Source organism: Salvelinus sp. IW2-2015, unplaced genomic scaffold (genome assembly GCF_002910315.2).
Source record: "Salvelinus sp. IW2-2015 unplaced genomic scaffold, ASM291031v2 Un_scaffold2604, whole genome shotgun sequence".
NCBI classification, from domain to species: domain Eukaryota; kingdom Metazoa; phylum Chordata; class Actinopteri; order Salmoniformes; family Salmonidae; genus Salvelinus; species Salvelinus sp. IW2-2015.
The window spans coordinates 65,757-86,625 of record NW_019943912.1 but is presented as its reverse complement, the minus strand read 5'-3'; the positions used below and the strand labels follow the sequence as shown (position 1 = coordinate 86,625).

The window sequence follows — 20,869 nt, the reverse complement described above, 5'->3', positions numbered from 1 at the left end:
TTGTGGTACACCTGTGCTGCTTGTCCATCTTCGTTAGTCAGAATGTGTACACCTTGTGCTGGCTTGTCCATCTCGTTAGTCAGAATGTGGTAACACCTGTGTTGGCTTGTCCATCTCGTTAGTCAGAATGTGTTACACCTGTGTTGGCTTGTCCATCTCGTTAGTCAGAATGTGGTACACCTGTGCTTGGCTTGTCCATCTCGTTAGTCAGAATGTGGTACACCTGTGTGGCTTGTCCATCTCGTTAGTCAGAATGTGGTACACCTGTGTTGGCTTGTCCATCTTGTTAGGGTTGGATGTTGCATCCAATTGTTAATATTTAATCAATGGCATTTCCATAGGATGCTCATTAGTCTTTCAGTTGTTAGTCTTCTGTTTTTTATTCCTCTTATGTTTGTTGTACTAAATATATCTGTTTATTTTCATTTTTTTTCCTGTGAAGCCATTGTGTTGCATCCATGTCTGAAATTTGCTGTATAATAAGCTTGATTTGATTTGAACATATTGCAAAACAAATGAACCCAATGACTGACCAATAACAGACTCTTGCAAACCAATTAACAAAATATGTGCAAAAGCAACACATATCTTGGTCCATCTTAGTATGAAAAACAGTATGAATTCAGTTATCTTCCACTATGTCAAAATAGTCATGGTATGTACGTTTAGTATCACTTTTCAACCAACCCAGTTCATTTGTTAAAAATGATTTTAAATCAACAAAATCTCAAAGGATTCAACTACTGAAAACTGAAACAAACAAATGGATCAAACAGATCAATCCACTTTTCCGAGACCTGCCTGAAGGCGTGGTGGAGTGGTAAACACCACCCCCGGCTCTACCAGGGGCTTGAGGTGGTCTCCCACAGCTCTGCTGGTGGGTGGTAAACACCCCGGCTCTACCAGGGCTTGAGGTGGTTCCAGCTTGCTGTGAGGTAAAACCAACCCGGCTCTACCAGGGGTTGAGGTGGTTCCCACACTTGCTGGTGGAGTGGTACCACACCCCGGCTCTAACAGGGGCTTGAGGTGGTCTCCCACGCTCTGCTTATGTCATGTTCTGTGGCCTTGCTGTTCCATTCTTGGACTGCCCTGCAACACAGAAAACATTTATCATATTATATAAAACATCAAAGTAATGGATATTGAAGCATCTATGGCTCAGTTACACCTGGCACTAAATGTGACTTCTGTCCATCTGTACTCCAAGCTCATTGGTTCAGATTACACAGGATTGGCCTTTGACAGTCTGACGCAGTCAGGCCACCAAATATGCATAAGCACGGGCATTCCTGCCACAGGTGTGCTGACGAGCCACACCCGTGGCACGCCTTGAGCTCGTCACAGTCCTTCGCCTCGTGCTCCCCAGATCCACAAAATCTGCACTTTCTTGTGCTGCACGAGGCTAGGATGTGGCCGTAGGCCATACAACGCTTGCAAAATGGGGGCTGACGTGCATAAAACAATGTCCCCTGTCAGCCCCCAGGGAGAACATAGCTGGAGGATGAAGGTAGCCGCCCAGTCCCTTTGGGTCCTTCCTGAGGAGGGCCTGGAAGTCTCTCCTCCCGTTCCAAAAGCCCAGGGAGTCCTTGAGGTGCCTTGCTGAGGAGATGTCATCCATGTACCTCCCCAGAAAGGCCCTCACCTCCTCGTCCTTGACGTACTGGTTAGAAATGTTCACAGTTACAATCCTGAAATTGTTTTTTGCCAAGCTGGTTACCTCGTAGTGGCACATCGGCCTCCCACTTCCCTCACCTTTTTCAGGATCTCGTCATGTTTTTCTTCTGTGTGTAAAGACACATCATAAGTTCCCTCCAACGGGTAACCTAGGAGGCAAAACACATCCTTCCCTGTCAGTTTAAGGATCCACGTTAAGATAGTCCTTCCAAAAGTTTCACGTCCGAATGGCTCCATCTCCTTGTCCTTCCACACAAAGCGAACCGTATTCGCCAGCCCGATCCCAGGAGCCGACCTATTTGAAGAATTTTGCGCCATCTCCACTCCCGTTCTCTTCCAAAAAAGGAAAAACTGAAAAGAAAAGCAACAACGGCTGAGAATCGTTACCCCCAAAAACTGTTTTACTGCCCCCCGGCCTTCGACTTTCAGCTTAGAGCTGAGAGGAACCTCAGTAGCCAACTTGAACTTAGCCACACAGGAGAGAAGCCTAATCAGTGTGACAAGAGATACTCTCATTCAAGTGGTCTGATTAAACATCAGAAAATACATGCAGGAGATCCACAGAGTGTAGAATGTTCTCCAACACCAGACCTGGGTAGTAGAACACAGAGTGTGGAATGTTCTCCAACACCAGACCTGGGTAGTAGAACACAGAGTGTGGAATGACCTCCAACACCAGACCTGGGTAGTAGAACACAGAGTGTGGAATGATCTCCAACACCAGACCTCTATACATCAAATCACATTTTATTTGTCACATACACAAGTTTAGCAGATGTTATTGCGGGTGTAGCAATAATAATTGTGTTTCTAGCTCCAACAGTCCAATAATATCTAACAAGTAATATCTAATAATATATACAATCTAAAGGAATGGAATTAAGAATATATAAATATTTGGACGAGTGATGTCAGAGCGGCATAGACTGATACAGCAGGGTAGAATACAGTATATACATATGAGATGAGTAATACATAGACTAAGATACAGTAGAATAGGATAGAATACAGTATTACAGTGGCAAAAAAGGTANTCCCCTCTTAGTATTTGTTATGATAATACAGTAATACATACATATGAGATGATAATACATAGACTGATACAGTATATACATATGAGGATGAGTAATACATAGACTAAGATACGGCTATGTAGAATAGAATACAGTATAACACTATGAGATGAGTAATACATAGACTAAGATACAGTAGGAATAGAAACAGTATATACATTTGAGATGACTAATATACGTAGAATAGAGTAAAATACAGTATATACATATGAGATGAGAAATACAGTAGAGGAATAGAGTGATAGAATACGTAGATTACATATAGATGAGTAATGCATAGACTTAGATACAGTAGATAATAGGTAAATACAATACATTAGACGATTAATACAGTAGACGTGAGACAGTAGAAGAGAATACAGTAATACATATGAGAGATGAGTCAATGCATTAGATAATTAGAGAGAAATAGAGAATACAGTATATACATATGAGTGAGTAATACAATAGACTAAGTATCAAGTAGAATAGGATAGAATACAGTAGTCATATGAAATGAGATACGTAGACGAGATACAGTAGAGATAGATAGAATACAGTATGTACATATGAGATGAGTAATACATGTAGACTAAGAATACAAGTGAATAGAGATAGAATACAGTATATACATATGGATGAGTAATACATAAGACTAAGATACAGTAGAATAGGCAATAAAATACAGTAATATACATATATGAAGACTGAGTAATGCATAGACTAAATATACGTAGAATAGATGAAACAGTATATACATTATGAGGTGGTATACATATAGACTAGAGATATAGTAGAATAGAATGGAAACAGTGATAACATATGAGGTGAGTAATACATAGACTAAGATACAGTTTAGAATAGAGTAAATACAGTATGTACATATGAGATGAGCAATCATAGACAGATACAGTAAAAGGATAGAATACAGTATATACATATGAGATGAGTAATACATGACTAAGATACAGTAGAATAGGATAGAATACAGTATATACATATGAGATGAGTAATACATAGGCTAGATACAGGAGAATAGGATAGAATACAGTATTACATATGAGATGAGTTACATACATAGACTAAGATACAGTATATACATATGGAGAGATGATAATACATAGACTAGAGATACAGTAGATAGCAGTAGGATTAGATACAGTACTATACATATTGAGATGATGTAACATACATAGACTAAGTTTACAGCTAGTAATAGAATACAGGATATACTATGAGAATGAGCATATCAGACGCATAAACAGTACAGTAGAAATTAGATAGAATAGCATGTAATAACATATGAGATGATAAACATAGACAAGAGTACAGTAGAAATAGAAATAGAAGTACAGTATATACATATGAGATGAAGATAATAGATTAGCATACCCAGTAAAAATAGGATAAGAATACAGTCATACATATGAGATGAGGTAATACATAGACTAAGATACAGTATAGATAGGATAGAATACAGTATATACATATGAGATGGTTAATACATAGACTAAGATACAGTAGAATAGGATAGAATACAAGTATATACATATGAGATGATTAATGCTACATAGACTAATACATAGATAGGATACAAATACTATATATAATGAATGAGTAAACACTAGACTGATACGAGTAGATAGAATACAGTAATTATACATATGAATGAATGTAATAATAGGACTAAGATACAGTTATAAATAATAAATACATATGGTGAGAAATGAGTAGATAGCATTAGACTAAGACTACAGATATACAAGTATAGGACATATAGATAAGATACGATTACATATGAAGGATGCAGTAAAGAGTAATAAATAGTTAATAGTAGAATACCGTTATCATATATAGATGAGTAACAAGATACATGCTAAGACACAGTAGAATAGAGAATAGAATACGTAATACTATGAGAAGCATACAAAATGCAAGGTAATACATAGTCACTAGATACAGTGAAAGACATTAGATATACAGTTATATAACATATTATGAGATGAGTAATACACCTTGACTACTAGAACAGTACATTAGAATAGATAGAATACAGTATATACATATGAGATGATAATACATAGACTAAGATACAGTTAGAATAGGATAGGAAACATATTCATTGATACATATGAGATTGAGTAATAACAATAGACTAGATACAGTTAGAATAGGATAGAACATACGTATTATACATGTAAACTGAGGATGAGTAAATACATTAGACTAAGAATACAGTAGATATACATTAGGATAGAGTATAAGTCAATGAGCATAGTACTAGATACAGTATATACATATCGATATGAGTAATACATAGACTATACAGAGAAGAGATAGAATACAGTATATACATATGAGATGAGTTAATACATAGACTAAAACAGTAGAATAGGAATACTGGAGTATAATCAATATGAGATGAGTAATAGCATAGAAGATACAGTTAGAATAGATAGAATACAGTATATAAATAATATTGAGATGAAATACACTAGGACTAAGAACAGTAGAATAGGAGTAGAATACAGTATATACATATGAGATGAGTAATACATAGACTTAGATACAGTAGAATAGGATTAGAATCAGTACATACATATGAGATGAGTAATCGATAGACTATACAGTAGAATAGGATTAGAATACATACTTACATATGAGATCAGGAGTAATACATAGACTAAGCATACAGTAGAAATAGGATAGATACAGTATATACATATGCGATGAGAAATCAGACTTAGATCACATAGTAAATAGGAATAGAATACAGTATATACATATGAATGAATAAGTTAATACATTCAAGACTGATAGAGTAGTGAAGTAGGATAGAATACAGTATATACATATTGAGATGAGTAATACATAGGACTTAAGATACAGACAGAAATAGGAAGAATACAGTATATACATATGAGATAGTAGTAATAATAGACTAAGATACAGTAGAATAGATAAATACAGGTACATACATATGAATGAGTAATACATAAGACTGATACAGTAGAATAGGACTAGAATACAGATATACATATGAGAGAGTAATACATAGATAAGATACAGTAGAATCAGGATAGAATACAGTATATACATATGAGATGAGTGAATACATAGACTTAAGATTACAGTAGAATAGGTAGAGATACAGTATCATACATATGAGATGATTAATACATAGCTAGATACAGTAGAATAGGATAGAATACAGTATATACATATGAGTATGAGTAATACAGAGACTAAGGATTACAGTATATCATATAGATGAGTAATACATAGACTAAGATACAGTAGATAGGATAGAATACAGTATATACATATGAGATGAGAAATGACATAGACTAGAGTACAGTAGAATAGAAATACAGTTATATACATATGACGATGAGTAATATGCATAGACTAGATACAGTAGAATAGGATAGAATCAGTATATACATTGAGATGAGTAATACATTAGACTTAAGATACCTAGTAGAATAGGATAGAATACAGTATATACATATGAGATGAGTAATACATAGACTAGATACAGTAGGATAGGATAGAATACAGTACATACATATGAGATGAGTAATACATAGACTGATACAGTTAGAATAGGATAGAATACCAGTATATACATATGAGATGAGTAATACATAGACTAAGATACAGTGAATAGGATAGAATACAGTATATACATATGAGCATGAGTAATCATAGACTTAGATACAGTAGACATAGGAAGAATACATATATACATATTAGAATGAGTAATACATAGACTAAGATACAGTAGAATAGATAGATACAGTATATATACAATATGAGATGAGAATACTAATACATAGATAGAACGAATACAGTATATCATATGGAGATGGTAATACATAGACTAAGATACATTCTAGAATAGGATAGAGTACAGTATATTACATATGAGATGAAAAACATAGACTATACAGAAGATAGGAATAGAATACAGTATATTACATATAGATAGAGTAATACTAGGACCAAGATACAGTAGAATAGGATACGATACAGTATATACATTTGGTATGCAGTACATGCATAGAGTAAGATACAGTAGAAAGGATAGAAATACAGTATTTACAGTATGAGATGAGTAAACATAGACATGATACAGTAGAATAGGAGATAGAATACAGTACTATACATATGAGATGAGGTAACATAGACTGATAACAGTAGAATAGGAGATAGAATACAGTATTACATTATGAGATGGAGTTAATACATAGACTAATATACTAGGTGAAGTAGGGATAGAATACAGTACTATACCATATGAGATGAGTATACATTGACTAGATACATAGAAATAGGAGACAAGATACAGTATATACATATGAGATGAGCTGCAATACATTAGATGGATACAGAGAATAGGATAGATACGACCAAGAGTCTGTTGATTGGTCAGTCATTGGGTTTATTTGTTGAAATCAAATCAAGCTTTATTTATACAGCACATTTCAGACATGGATGCAAAACAATGGCTTCACAGGAAAAAACTTTTTTTAATTTTTATATTTAGTACACAACAAACAGAAGACTAACAACTGAAAGACTAATGAGCACCCTAAGGAAATGCCATTGATTAAAATTTTAATTGGATGCAATATACATCCCAAAATTCAAGCTTGTTTTTTTTAGGAGGGGGTCTGAATGTCACTATGGGGGTGTCCACTGAAAATTGACTAGTAACAACAACTGGTACCTAAAAGACACCCACCATGACACCCACTAAATCTTCCCAAGAAGAGGCAAACAAAAGAAAACCCACAACAAACTTAAAGACAGGAAGCAAACCAAAAAGGTGGAGCAACTAAAGGTGTTGACTCTCCACATCTATCAAGACAACTGGAGCACTGGGCCAGACACTCTTAAATAGAACCTGGACCAGCTCAGGTGAAACACCTTCCCACTAACGAGATGGACAAGCAAACACAGGTGTAACACATACTGACTAACGAGGTGACACCAATCGTGCACCCTACGTGCTAACGAGCTATACGTACTAAAGTCCAATGCTAAACTACAATGCTTCACCTTCTACAATATAAACATAGTGTCTACTGGCTGTCAACGATTAAAAACAAGAAAAAACACATTTCTAAATAATAATATACAATCGTATTATTATTTTACTCCTTTTTCTTTCTATAGAATCCTAAAACTCACTATCTTCTAGAACTGATTTTAGTGGAATAATAAAACACAAACATCTGCAACAATCATATTACTTGTATTTTTTAAACAAGCACCTTATAAACTGCACAAGCACCAAAAACGCTGTTTTGACAAGTAGCAATAAATCATTGATATCGATTTGGGGGTAAATCAGGTTGTACGCTACATTTGGGAGTGATGCATTTAAATTTAGGGGTCACTAAACAAAGGAACGCAACACTTATTTGTCCTAACTCATCAATATCATGTTGAAATCAATTGTGCCGAGAGGAGGGAGATGAGGTTGCACGTCCTGTTAAAACTAACAGCTCAAAAACCACACGGAATCTGGGAGTAATGTGTACATCCCTGGTTAGAGGACAATTTGTAGAAAACAGCTCGCCACATTTTGAAGTGTTGCATTTTGATTCAAGTGGGTCACCAACATGGTAAGTGTAACGACTCTTTTTTTGTTAGTCCCTTTTTGTTAAATCTCATAAATAGTACTCTTCCATTTCAGAGCCTGGATTTTCCCCCTGAGGCTAATATCCATATCATGTTGAAATCAATAGAACAGGGGACAAACTTTTAGGGTTCTACATTGTGACATCATTAAAATACTCCTACTACAATGTTACAACATTCTACATTGTGACATTATTTCATTGATATCATGAAACAACTCCTTCATGTATGTATTTTCTGATGTTTGATCAGAGATCTTTTTTCAGAGTATCTCTTCCCACATTGATCACAGCTATACGATTTCTCTCCTGTGTGTGTTCTCTGGTGTATCTTCAGATGGCTAGCTTGAACAAAACTCTTCCCACATTGAGTACAGCTATATGGTTTCTCTCCTGTGTGTGTTCTCTGGTGTACAGTCAGTTCCCCAGATGTAACAAAACTCTTCCCACATTGACCACAGCTATAAGGTTTTTCTCCTGTGTGTGTTCTCTGGTGTATCTTCAGTCCCCCAGATTGAACAAAACTCTTCCCACATACAGCACAGCTATAAGATTTCTCTCCTGTGTGTCTTCTCTGGTGTATCTTCAGATGGCTAGATGTAAAAAAACACTTCCCACATTGAGTACAGCTATAGGGTTTCTCTCCTGTGTGTATTCTCTGGTGTGATATCAGGCTGCTTAGCTTAGTTAAACACTTCCCACATTGATCACAGATATAAGGTTTCTCTCCTGTGTGTGTCCTCTGGTGTGATATCAGGCTGCTTAGCTTAGTGAAACTCTTCCCACATTGATCACAGATATAAGGTTTCTCTCCTGTGTGTGTCCTCTGGTGTAATATCAGGCTGGTTGAATGAGTATAACTCTTCCCACATTGAGTACAGCTATAMGGTTTCTCTCCTGTGTGTGTTCTCTGGTGAACAGTCAGATTGCGTGACCTAGCAAAACTCTTCCCACATTCATCACAGCTAAACGGTTTCTCTCCTGTGTGTGTTCTCCGGTGTGATATCAGGGTGCTTACATGAGTAAAACTCTTCCCACATTGATCACAGCTATAAAGTTTCTCTCCTGTATGTATTCTCTGGTGTGATATCAGGTTGCTTAGCTGAATAAAACTCTTCCCACATTGATCACAGCTATAAGATTTCTCTCCTGTGTGTATTCTCTGGTGTACAATAAGATGGCTAGATGTATAAAAACTCTTCCCACATTGAGTACAGCAATAAGGTTTCTCTACTGTGTGGATTCTCTGATGAATTTGAATGCCTGCTGATGAGGTGAATCTCTTCCCACAGTCAGAGCGGTGAATTATCTTCCCTGAGGGTCTCTGCTGGTGTTTCTTGAGGAGTTCTGATCTGGAGAGACTCCTCTCTGCTTCGTCAGCATCATGAGGTTGTTGAGGCTCCCCAGAGGATCCACGATAGTCACGTCTCTCTCCTGTGTGAATGACAAAGTCATACAGATGGTTAAAGGCCCACAACAGCAGAAATCCACTGTAAAAGTGATGCCAACAGCGTGGCCATGATGTCGTACAATAATTGACGCCTGTAATGAATGTAATGATTATTTGACATTTGTCTTAAAATGAGCAAGAATAGTCATATTGTCTTGTTTTCACATTAGTAGTTACATCTAAGATTGTAGACTAGAAATAAGATATTCATGTTGTTGAAACTCTAAGCAGTGTGCCAGACGACGTTTGGTCTCCAATATAGGCCCCTTTGTGTTTAATACAATTAAGGCATGACGGCGATGCACACACAATTTGATTGCAGAAACACCTCCCTGTTAATGAGGAAACCGATAGTTATGGATGTAGTATATCTGCCTGGAGCAAAAAATGTAGTTTTCACAAAGTATTCTGAATGTGAATGGGGGAAACTCAGGGGAGTAACCTCCATTTCCAGGTTGCTAATGAGTACATTTCACACTACTTTGGATTATAATTGTAAGACTCGTTTGAATGTCCTGCTTAATTTAATGTTTGTGTCATCATCGCAAATCAACCGCTTTGAACTTAAAAAAACACTTTAACCAGTAAAATGCTCTTTGGCTTTTTCATCAGCCTGACAATGAGGGTTTGTACACTGTTTGCCAAATTGGCCCATAACCTCACCTAACAATAACATAGACCTCCTGTAGGACCATTAATTTCACCTAACAAATATAGGAAAATAGCTCTGTGTTGTACAACAGCCTATCCATCAAGTAACAGTTCTCTACACATTATGAGCTAAGTATCTCTGTGTCCAAACAGACTAACGAGACCCTACTATAAATCAAGCAGACAATAACATTATAAACATCAATTTGTTAGGGATGTTTGTATCAACGTGGAGCACGGCAATAACTGTCTTACCATAGTAAAGAATGAAGAAGCACTTTGGTTGTTGTTGTTGTCATGATGTTTTGTCATTTGACTGGCATTCAAAAAATGATTTCCTGGATCAGCTGATGATAGTTGATTATGTGACTAACTAAACAGCTCAGTATTAAGAATTATGTGTAATTTATTGAAAACCGCGTTAATGACAGTATTCATTTGGGTGTCAATAAAGTTACAATATTTTTTTTATTTCACCTTTATTTCACTAGGTAGGCCAGTCGAGAACAAGTTCTCATTTACAACTGTGACCTGGCCAAGATACAGCAAAGCAGTGCGACAAAAAAACATCAGATTTACACGTGGGATAAACAAACGTACAGTCACTAACACAATAGAAAAATCTCTATACAGTGTGTGCAAATGGAGTACGGACGTAAGGAAATAAATAGGCCATAGTAGCGAATTATTACAATTTAACAAATTACACTGGAGTGATAGATGTGCAGATGATGATGTGCATGTAGAAATACTGGGTGCAAAAGAGCAAAAAAAGGGACATAGGGATGAGGTAGGCAGTTGGATGGGCTATTTACAGATGGACTGTGTACAGTTGCCAGCAATCGGTAAGCTGCTCAGATAGCTGATGCTTAAAGTTAGTGAGGGAGAAATAAGTCTCCAACTTCAGCGATTTTTGCAATTCGTTCCAGTCATTGGCAGCAGAGAACTGGAAGGAAATGCAGCCAAGTAGGTGTTGGCTTTGGGGATGACCAGTGAGATATACCTCCTGGACCGCGTGCTATGGGTGGTGTTGCTATGGTGACCAGTGAGCTGAGTTAAGGCGGCCTTGCAAAGACTTATAGATGACCTGGAGACCGTGGGTTTGGTGACAAATACGTAGTGGGGCCAGCCAAATGACAGCATACAAGGTTGCAGTGGTGGGTAGTATATGGGTTTTGGTGACAAAACGGATGGCACTGTGATAGACTGCATCCAGTTTGCTGAGTAGAGTGTTGGAGGTATTTTGAAATGACATCACCGAAGTCAAGGATCAGTAGGATAGTCAGTTTTACGAGGTATGTTTGGCAGCGTGAGCAGCATCCTATTACTGCGAAATAGGAAGCGATTCTAGATTTAATTTTGGATTGGAGTGCCTAATGTGAGTCTGGAAGGAGAGTTTACAGTCTAGCCAGACACCTAGGTATTTATAGTTGTCCACATATTCTAAGTCAGAAACGTCCAGAGTAGTGATGCTGGACAGGCGGTGCGGGCAGCGATAGGTTGAAGAGCACACATTTAGTTTTACTAGCGTTTAAAGAGCAGTTGGAGGTCACGGAAGGAGTGTTGTATGGCATTGAAGCTCGTTTGGAGGTTTGTTAACTTCTTCGGGGTAGGGGCAGCATTTTCACTTTTGGATAAATAGCATGCCCAAATTCAACTGCCTGCTACTCATCCAGAATATAAGATATGCATATTATTAGTAGATTTGGATAGAAACACACTGAAGTTTCTAAAAACTGTTTGAATCATTTCTGTGAGTATAACAGAACTTATGTAGCAGGCAAACCCCGAGGACAAACCATTCAGAATAATTTTTTTTGTGAGGTCACTGTCTTTTCAATCAGTTTTCCTTGGGAAACCAGATTTCTAAGGGACTTGTTTGCAGTTCCTACCGCTTCCACTGGATGTCACCAGTCCTTAGAAATTGGTTGAGGTTTTTCCTTTGTGTAATGAAGAAGTACGGCCATCTTGAATGACAGTCACATGAAGTGAATTGTTTGAGAGAGGCACATTACGAGAAAAGTTGCGTCAGTTTGTTTTCTTTTTGTATTGAACACAGATCATCCCGTCTTCAATTTGATCGATTATTAACGTTTAAAAATACCTAACGTTGTATTACAAAAGTAGTTTGAAATGTTTTGGTAAAGTTTAYATGTAGCTTTTGAGATATTTTGTAGTGACGTTGCGCAAGTTGGAAGCTGTGTTTTTCTGGATGAAACGCGCCAAATAAATGGACATTTTGGATATATATAGACGGAATTAATCGATAAGGCATGAATTATATTTTTATTTCTGCGTTTTGTGTTGTGCCTGCAGTGTTGAAATATGCTACTCTCTTTGTTTACTGTTGTGCTATCATCAGATAATAGCATCATATGCTTTCGCGGAAAAGCCTTTTTGAAATCTGACATGTTGACTGGAATCACAACGGGTGTAGCTTTAATTTGGTATCTTACATGTGTGATTTAATGAAAGTTTGATTTTTATAGTATTTTATTTGAATTTGGCGCTCTGCATTTTCCCTGGCTATTGGCCAGGTGGGACGATTGCGTCCCACCTACCCCAGAGAGGTTAACACAATGTCCAAAGAAAGGCCAGATGTATTCAGAATGGTGTCGTCTGCATAGAGGTGGATCAAGGAATCACCCGCAGCAAGAGCAACATTGTTGGTATATACAGAGAAAAGAGTCGGTCCGAGAATTGAACCCTGTGGTACCTCCATAGAGACTGCCAGAGGTCCGGATAACAGGCCCTCCGATTTGACACACTGAACTCTGTCTGAGAAGTAGTTGGTGAACCAGGCGAGTCAGTCATTTGAAAAACGAAGGCTGTTGAGTCTGCCGATAAGAATACGGTGATTGACAGAGTCGAAAGCCTTGGCCAGGTTGATGAAAACGGCTGCACAGTACTGTCTTTTATCGATATCGTTTAGTACCTTGAGCGTGACTGAGGTGCACCCGTGACCAGCTCGAAAACTGGATTGCACAGCGGAGAAGGTACGGTGGGATTCAAAATGGTCAGTGATCTGTTTGTTAACTTGACTTTCAAAGACTTTTGAAAGGCAGGGCAGGATGGATATAGTTCTGTAACAGTTTGGGTCTAGAGTGTAACCCCCTTTGAAGAGGGGGATGACCACGGAAGCGTTCCAATCTTTAGGAATCTCGGACGATACGAAAGAGAGGTTGAACAGACTAGTAATAGGGGTTGCCACAATGGCGGCGGATCATTTTAGAAAGAGAGGGTCCAGATTGTCTAGCCCACCTGATTTCTAAAGGTCCAGGTTTTGCAACTCTTTCAGAACATCAGCTATCTGGATTTGGGTGAAGGAGAAGCTGGGGAAGTAGCTGCGGGGGGTGGGGAGCTGTTAGTGCAGTACGCCACGGGATGTTTTTGTGCTGGTCGAGGGCAGTCAGGTCTGGAGTGAACCAAGGGCTATATCTGTTCTTAGTTCTACATTTTTTGAAAGGGGCATACTTATTTAAGGTGGTGAGTAAATTACAATTAAAGAACAACCAGGCATCCCCTACTGACGGGATGAGGTCAATATCCTTCCAGGATATCYGGGCCAGGTCGATAAGAAAGGCCTGCTTGCAGAGGTGTTTTAGGGAGCGCTTGACAGTGATGAGGGGTGGTCGTTTGACCGCGGACCCATAACGGATGCAGGCAATGAGGCAGTGATCGCTGAGATCCTGATTGAAAACAGCAGAGGTGTATTTGGAGGGAAAGTTGGTCAGGATAATATCTATGAGGGTGCCCATGTTTACGGATTTAGGGTTGTACCTGGTGGGTTCCTTGATAATTTGTGTGAGATTGAGGGCATCTAGCTTGGATTGTAGGAAGGCCGGGGTGTTAAGCATATCCCAGTTTAGGTCACCTAACAGAACTAACTCTGAAGATAGATGGGAGGGGCAATCAATTCACATATGGTGTCCAGGGCATAGCTGGGACCTGAGGGGGGTCTGTAACAGGCGGCAACAGTGAGACTTATTTCTGGAGAGATTATTTTTTTAAATTAGAAGCTCGAACTGTTTGGGCATGGACCTGGAAAGTATGATAGAACTTTGCAGGCCATCTCTGCAGTAGATTGCAACTCCTCCCCCTTTGGCAGTTCTATCTTGATGGAAAATGTTGTAGATGGGGATGGAAATATCAGAATTTTTGGTGGCCTCCCAAAGCCAGGATTCAGACACGGCAAGGACATCAAGGTTGGTGGAGTGTGCTAAAGCAGTGAGTAAAACAAGGAGGCTTCTGATGTTAACATGCATGAAACCAAGGCTTTTATGGTTACAGAAGTCAACAAATGAGAGCGCCTGGGGACACACAGGGCCTGGGTTAACCTCTACGTCACCCGAGGAACAGAGGAGTAGGATGAGGGTACGGCTAAAGGCTATCAGAACTGGTCGTCTAGTGCGTTGGGAACAGAGAATAAAAGGTGCAGATTTCTGGGCGTGGTAGGATATTTTCAAGACATAATGTACAGACAGGGGTATGGTAGGGTGCGGGTACAGTGGAGATAAACGTAGGCATTGAGTGACGATAAGAGAGGTTGCATCTCTGGAGGCACCAGTTATGCTAGGTGAGGTCACTGCATGTGTGGGAGGTGTGACAAAAGAGTTCCCTGGGGCATGTTGAGTGGGACTAGGGGCTCCCCAGTAAAACAAAACAATAATAACTACCCTAAACAACAGTATACAAGGCATATTGACATTAGAGAGAAATAAAGCGAGGCATAAAGCAATCACAGGTGTTGATTGGGAGAGCTAGCTAAGACAACAGCTGATTAACTGTTGTCTTACCCGTTGTTGTCTTAGCTGATTAACTGTTGTCTTACCCGTTAAGACAACAACACCAGTTAAAATGGCGATGAACGGGCAGAGAGGGACAGTTAACTACACACAGGGCCTGAGTTCAAAGCTGGGGCCGACAGATAAACAAAATAGAGTACCGTGATTAATGAACAGTCCAGCAGGCATCAGATATGTTGCAAAGTGATCATAGGGTCCAGTGAACAGCAATGTACGAACCAGGAAAGCCTTTAGCTAGTCGTTACTATGCTAGCCGGGAGCCGGCCCTGGCTTGAGGCTAACTGGTGCTAGCTTCGGGACAAGGTGTCACCGACGTCTGGCAAAGGCCGGTTGAGGGCACATCTGACGGAATTGCGTCGGCAGACCAGTCGTGATGGATCGGTGGGGCTCTGTGTCGACAAAGGGTCCAGGCCAGTTGGCAAAAGAGGTATTGTAGCTGGAGTCATTTTGTTTGCTAGCCGGGAGATGCACCTGGCTCGAGGCTAACTGGTGCTAGCTTCGGGACAAGGGCGTCAGCCACTATAGCCAATCCGGTGCAAAGGTATAGAGCTTACGGCAGGAATCCGGTGATGTAGTGGCTTCTAGTCGTCTTAGTGAAGAGTCTGGGAGGCATCAGCTGTGTAGCCGAGTGATCATAGGGTCCACTGAGCAGGCCGGGAGATGGGACTGGCTCAAGGCTAGCTTCGAGGCTGGGCCACTCGGTAGCAGCTAGCCAGCTGCGATTATCTGATGTAATGATCCAGAGCTTACGGCAGGAATACGGTGATGTAGTGGAGAAAAACAGTCCGATATGCTCAGGGTTGATATCGCGCTGTGCAGACTGACAGGTACTATCCAGGCTAAAAGCGGCTGGTGTCTGAGCTAAAAAGGTAAAGGCCGCTAGCAGTGGCTAACAATGACTAAATAGCTAGTAGCTAATTAGCTGGTTAGCTTCTGATGGCTAGCTTCTGATGGAGGTTCTAGCTATAAGGTCAAAAAAAAAAAACAGATCTGTATCACATTGGGTGAGGCGGGTTGCCGGAAGGTATATGCAATTAAAAATTGGAAAAAGAGATTGCAATATATTTCAATATATACAAAAAAAGATAACATTTTCAACAAAAGTCTTACTGCTACGCCATCTGATTACAAGATGACTCTCAGTTAAAAACCATTGGATTTAGCAAACTCTGAAATTATTTAGTATTTCTGTGCTCACAAACTGTTTTCCCAGCGTAACATAAGGAGCCACTAAATGATACGTAGTTCGAGTGCATTTCAGAATACAAAAAAACTGTCCGACAGCAAGATCCCTTATTTAAGTTGAAGTTCATCATATGACAAGCATAACGTTATGACTATAACTACTGTTCCCTGAAGGAGGGAAACTAGGTACAACAAACGATTAAATCCACATGTTATGACTATACCTACTGTTCCCTGAAGGAGGGAAACTAGGTACAACATACTATTAAATTCACGCCTCGCTGGAAGCCCCGCCTTCCACTGTTGATCAGTGTGAGGCTCGGATTTATTCCTTAAATTTAACACCACTCTTCACCGACCCAGGAAGGGGTGTGGCCAAACAGGTGTTCCGCCTCGTTTCCCTCCTTCAGGGAAAACTAAGTATAGTGTTAGGTTCTAATTTTTCAGAGTAAATAACTCACGGACACTAGAGAAGCTTACCAAGTTTAATTATTCCCAAAGGGTCGTTACAGCTATAATTCAAACAAAAACATGTTCTCACCATCACAAGTATATATACCCCACTTTGGACACTCCTCCTTCTCTCCGATCCTTACATCTTCTGGGTCGACAGGAAGAGGGTAACAGGATACTTAACCCTTATTACTCCCTTCAGGGGATCTGACCTGACCTCAAACCCTCCTTCGCCTAATCCACAGATGTCCATCCGCTTCCCCTAAAGCAATCCTGTGATCTCCTCCCATCCACCCAGCCACTGTCTTTCTACAGATCTCACTCCTTTATATACTCTGCGTCTGACCTATCATGTCTTTAATATCTCAATGTTCAAAGTTTAGCCCGAATCCAACAATAGTCATAAAGTTACACTCCCTTTCAGTTGGTCAACTTCGGTACAACATACTATGGGGAAATAAAATCAATCCAAAACCGAAACCAAACGGATACTAAATGAAACGGTCCCTGGCAGGCTACCCAGACCTGACCCTACAAGATGCGTCAGTTTTGGCAATTTATTAATTGTGTTTTGTTTGAAACACTCCTGTCAATGTTGAGTAAGGACGCACACCTGTTTACCCATATAGAAGTAGGCAGGGGCGAAAATCTGATATCAACTTTGGAGGGGACAATTACATTAAATTTTCTCAAGAGCAATTCCTGAGGGGGACACCAAAAGTAGTGCTGTAACACATAGCCTACGTTATAATATGTTAAATGTATATTGAGGAACCATAATYACTACTACTGGATAATTGATAGGTACAGTAGTTAACTGAAGGGTTGTCCCAACTTGTTCAAATGTTTAAATCATTATAATACTACTTCTAATAATAGTTATAGCAGTGTTCCTTATCAGTCCAGTATGTATGCAGGTATTTGTATTTACAACCAACAATACCAAGCAAGGYCAGTAGGTGGTAATGGTACTGTACACTGTATGGGTGCAGTTTTAATAAATACAATGAACATGGTACGATCTCATCTCAAAGAATCTCCATTGAGAACCATCACAAAGTTGGTCTCCGTATTGAATTGACCTTTTAATTTGACTTTTTCTGATTCATTTATATACTCATTAAATATGTTGTTTGAGTCTACTACAATATCTTTACAAGAACAAAACGCTCAGAATAAGTACAGTTCTAAAAGCAAAATAACTACTTCAATGAAAAACCCAAACAAATCAACCAAAATATCCGTCAGAAATACTTAGTTATTGTTCAGTCAGTGTCTCAACTCTTCAAACAACAGCTATGGACAAGTTTGTCACACAAAGTATGCAATTTTAAATAAAATAAAATAAATAATTAGTAAGTGTACTGTCATGTACTAAAAACTACTAAACMAAATAACAAATATCATACTATACACCAGGGGTTCTCAAACAGGGTAGGTGGACCCCTAGGGGTCCCTGGTGTAATGTCAAGGGGTCCATGAAATAAAAAAGTGTAATGAACGTATTCAACAGCACAAGGATTCCASTAACTTTACATATAATATAGAGGGSGTGGAGGTCCCTGAGGACCACTCAAAACCCTGCCTGCCTTTCCTCAAAATATGCAGGGGTTCCAGTACTCAAAAAAGGTTGAGAACCACTGCTATACACACTACTGAACAAAATAACCAAACATATGTTTGAGGGTTTCAATGGATCCAACAAATTGCTGGCAGATATTTTCCCTCAAGACTGTCCAGCCTGTCTTTATGTACATTACAGACAAAATTCTGATCAGCACCTCAACTTGGTCAACCACCCCCGCACCTCCACTGGAAGCTTCATGAGGACTTCTGCTGCCTCTCCACTGCTGCTACAGGGGTATTTATTGTGAAGGAGACGGATCTGCACTGAAAGAGAATCTATGTTCAGCTCAGGGTACTGATCTAGAGACTCATCCAACTCCCCCGTGAGAATCGCTCTTTCCAACTTTTGCAGGACGTTTAGACTGTCCTGGTCAAAACGGTCGCCAAAATGAACCTCCACACCATCCAACACTTACATAAATTCGGCACTATAGCGATCCACGCTTTGCCAGCAAATCATCTTGAGTGTGTCTCAATGGATTCAATCAATGTTGTTGCTTTCTCATACAGTGCAAGGTAGCTTTCATCATTTCTGCTGTTTACCCCACGCGCTGGATAACTGGACACTGATTGGATTTAGCTGGTGTGCTGTTACAGTTACAAAGTGGCGGTGGGTTTGGCAGTTTTGATGTGCTGTGAATTTTTCAATGGCTTTTCTCCAGTTCCTAAATCCTGCACTAATGAAGGCAGCATCTGCTCTTTGGCCAAAAGATGGCTGTCTTGAAAACCCTTGGCTACAGTGAAAACACAACACTCCTTTTATTGATGGATTATGATGTGGCCAGGGACTCCTTTTATTGATGGATTATGATGTAGCCAGGGGAAGTCGCGAAACCATCTCTCTTGAAACATCAACACTCTGTTGGCAAGAGTTTGCAGTTCTATAAATTGTGGGTGTGGCTGATATGGTTTTGTGCCATCACTGAGGTAACTGGACAATGCTGTGCCACTGTCCCCTATACTGGTACAGCTGGCAACAAGGTTGACACCTGGTCCTGCCGTGGCTGTGACACTATCCTCTGAAGTCTCTTTCCTTGGCTCTTTCCCTTTCACCACCCTCAATGCCTCACAGTCTGTCTCCTAGAAAAGAAATATGGTGTTTGCCGTACTCCTAACTACCGGTACCCAAAACTACACAATTAATCACAACAGCAATACCATTGCCTTAAACAAATCTTAGTTCAGTCACCAGTTTAAGTTGAGAGTGGGGGTATCCATGGCATTGTCCAATTATGTCCCTATTTTAAAAGTCTAAAAAATGGAGAACCTTTCATAATGTTGCCAAACAAAGACTCAACAAACTTACCTGAGACCTGTCTCTGCCAGTCTGTCCCTGCCCATCTGTCCCCAGCTCTGCTGTCTGTGTGCCATCTGTTGCCTGCTCTGCCTAATGACATCATTGTGAAACATTTCCATTAGCATTTCACTTCTTTCTAATGAACATTTTATCAACTAGTCTTTGAGATATTAGGCTACTAGGGTTCTTGCTTTGCGTTTTGGTGTACTGAAAAATACTCTGATGTCCGTCTTTTTTCTGCCATTTTTCTACCTGGCTGGCTACACACCCCCACAGTGTGTAGGTTATTTACAGTAGGAGATGGGCTTCTATCATCTTATCTTCTATCATTCTATATGGGCTTCGATCTAAAAGATAACTAGCAAATGTGAAACGGATTGCAGTGACAAGAGTTGACAGCTGTATGAGTTCACCATTTACACAACATATGCTGCAACCTTTCGTAATTTTAATATAGTTTGTTTCATATTGGCTGGCTTCCAACAATAGCTGAATTTGCAAAGCTAGCGAGCACCAATTCCGTTTCTGTGGTGTTTGCTATAATTTTTGCTATCGTCAGTTTACTCCAAGATCCGCACACATGTGCTTCAAAGTCCCATAGCGACAATTTAACTTTTGCAACGAGACCATTAAATATATTTAAGACAATGGTATAAGAGAGTGTAGTTCTGTTCTGTTCAGTTTATCGCTAACCTTATCACAGGGACTTCGAAGCACTACAGCTGCATGCTGATCTTGGAATAAACTGACCATAGCAAAGATTCCATCTTTGACGATGCCACATAAATGGAATAGGTACTAGCTAGCTTAATAGTTTATGTTTGCCCACTAGCTCTGCAAATTCAGCTAGTGTGTGTGTAAACCCTGACAACATATTAAAAAAAACATTGCTATGGCGCGATTGACTGGACTAACCTCACGTCAGTTACGTACATAGCAGCACTGTTGGAGCGAGTGGTCGCATTTCGCATTTCGCTCCGCAGGTAGTATTACATTTCATTACAGTACAACGGTTTGACTTGTCTGAT

At 39.5% G+C, this 20,869-nt stretch overlaps 2 protein-coding genes and 2 long non-coding RNA genes across 4 annotated transcripts in view; 1 reads left to right on the top strand and 3 right to left on the bottom strand.

Moving 5' to 3' along the window:
* Positions 1-20,869, bottom strand: part of LOC139025386 (uncharacterized) — an 88,655-nt gene that overhangs the window by 10,739 nt on the left and 57,047 nt on the right. The gene's annotated exons all lie outside the window — the stretch shown is intronic.
* The window catches only part of LOC112074361 (zinc finger protein ZFP2-like), a 98,182-nt gene that overhangs the window by 53,734 nt on the left and 23,579 nt on the right, over positions 1-20,869 (top strand). The gene's annotated exons all lie outside the window — the stretch shown is intronic.
* The window catches only part of LOC112074366 (zinc finger protein ZFP2-like), a 38,194-nt gene that overhangs the window by 10,788 nt on the left and 6,537 nt on the right, over positions 1-20,869 (bottom strand). Inside the window, exon 2 of the mRNA XM_070440487.1 lies at positions 8,559-9,949. Within this exon, the coding sequence (XP_070296588.1) occupies positions 8,598-9,949 (1,352 nt within the window). The 3' untranslated portion in view covers positions 8,559-8,597. The remainder of the gene's footprint in view (positions 1-8,558; positions 9,950-20,869) is intronic.
* LOC139025388 (uncharacterized) overlaps positions 7,150-20,869 on the bottom strand; it is a 47,457-nt gene continuing 33,737 nt past the window's right edge. Inside the window, exon 2 of the long non-coding RNA XR_011476959.1 lies at positions 7,150-7,888. This is a non-coding gene — a long non-coding RNA (uncharacterized lncRNA). The remainder of the gene's footprint in view (positions 7,889-20,869) is intronic.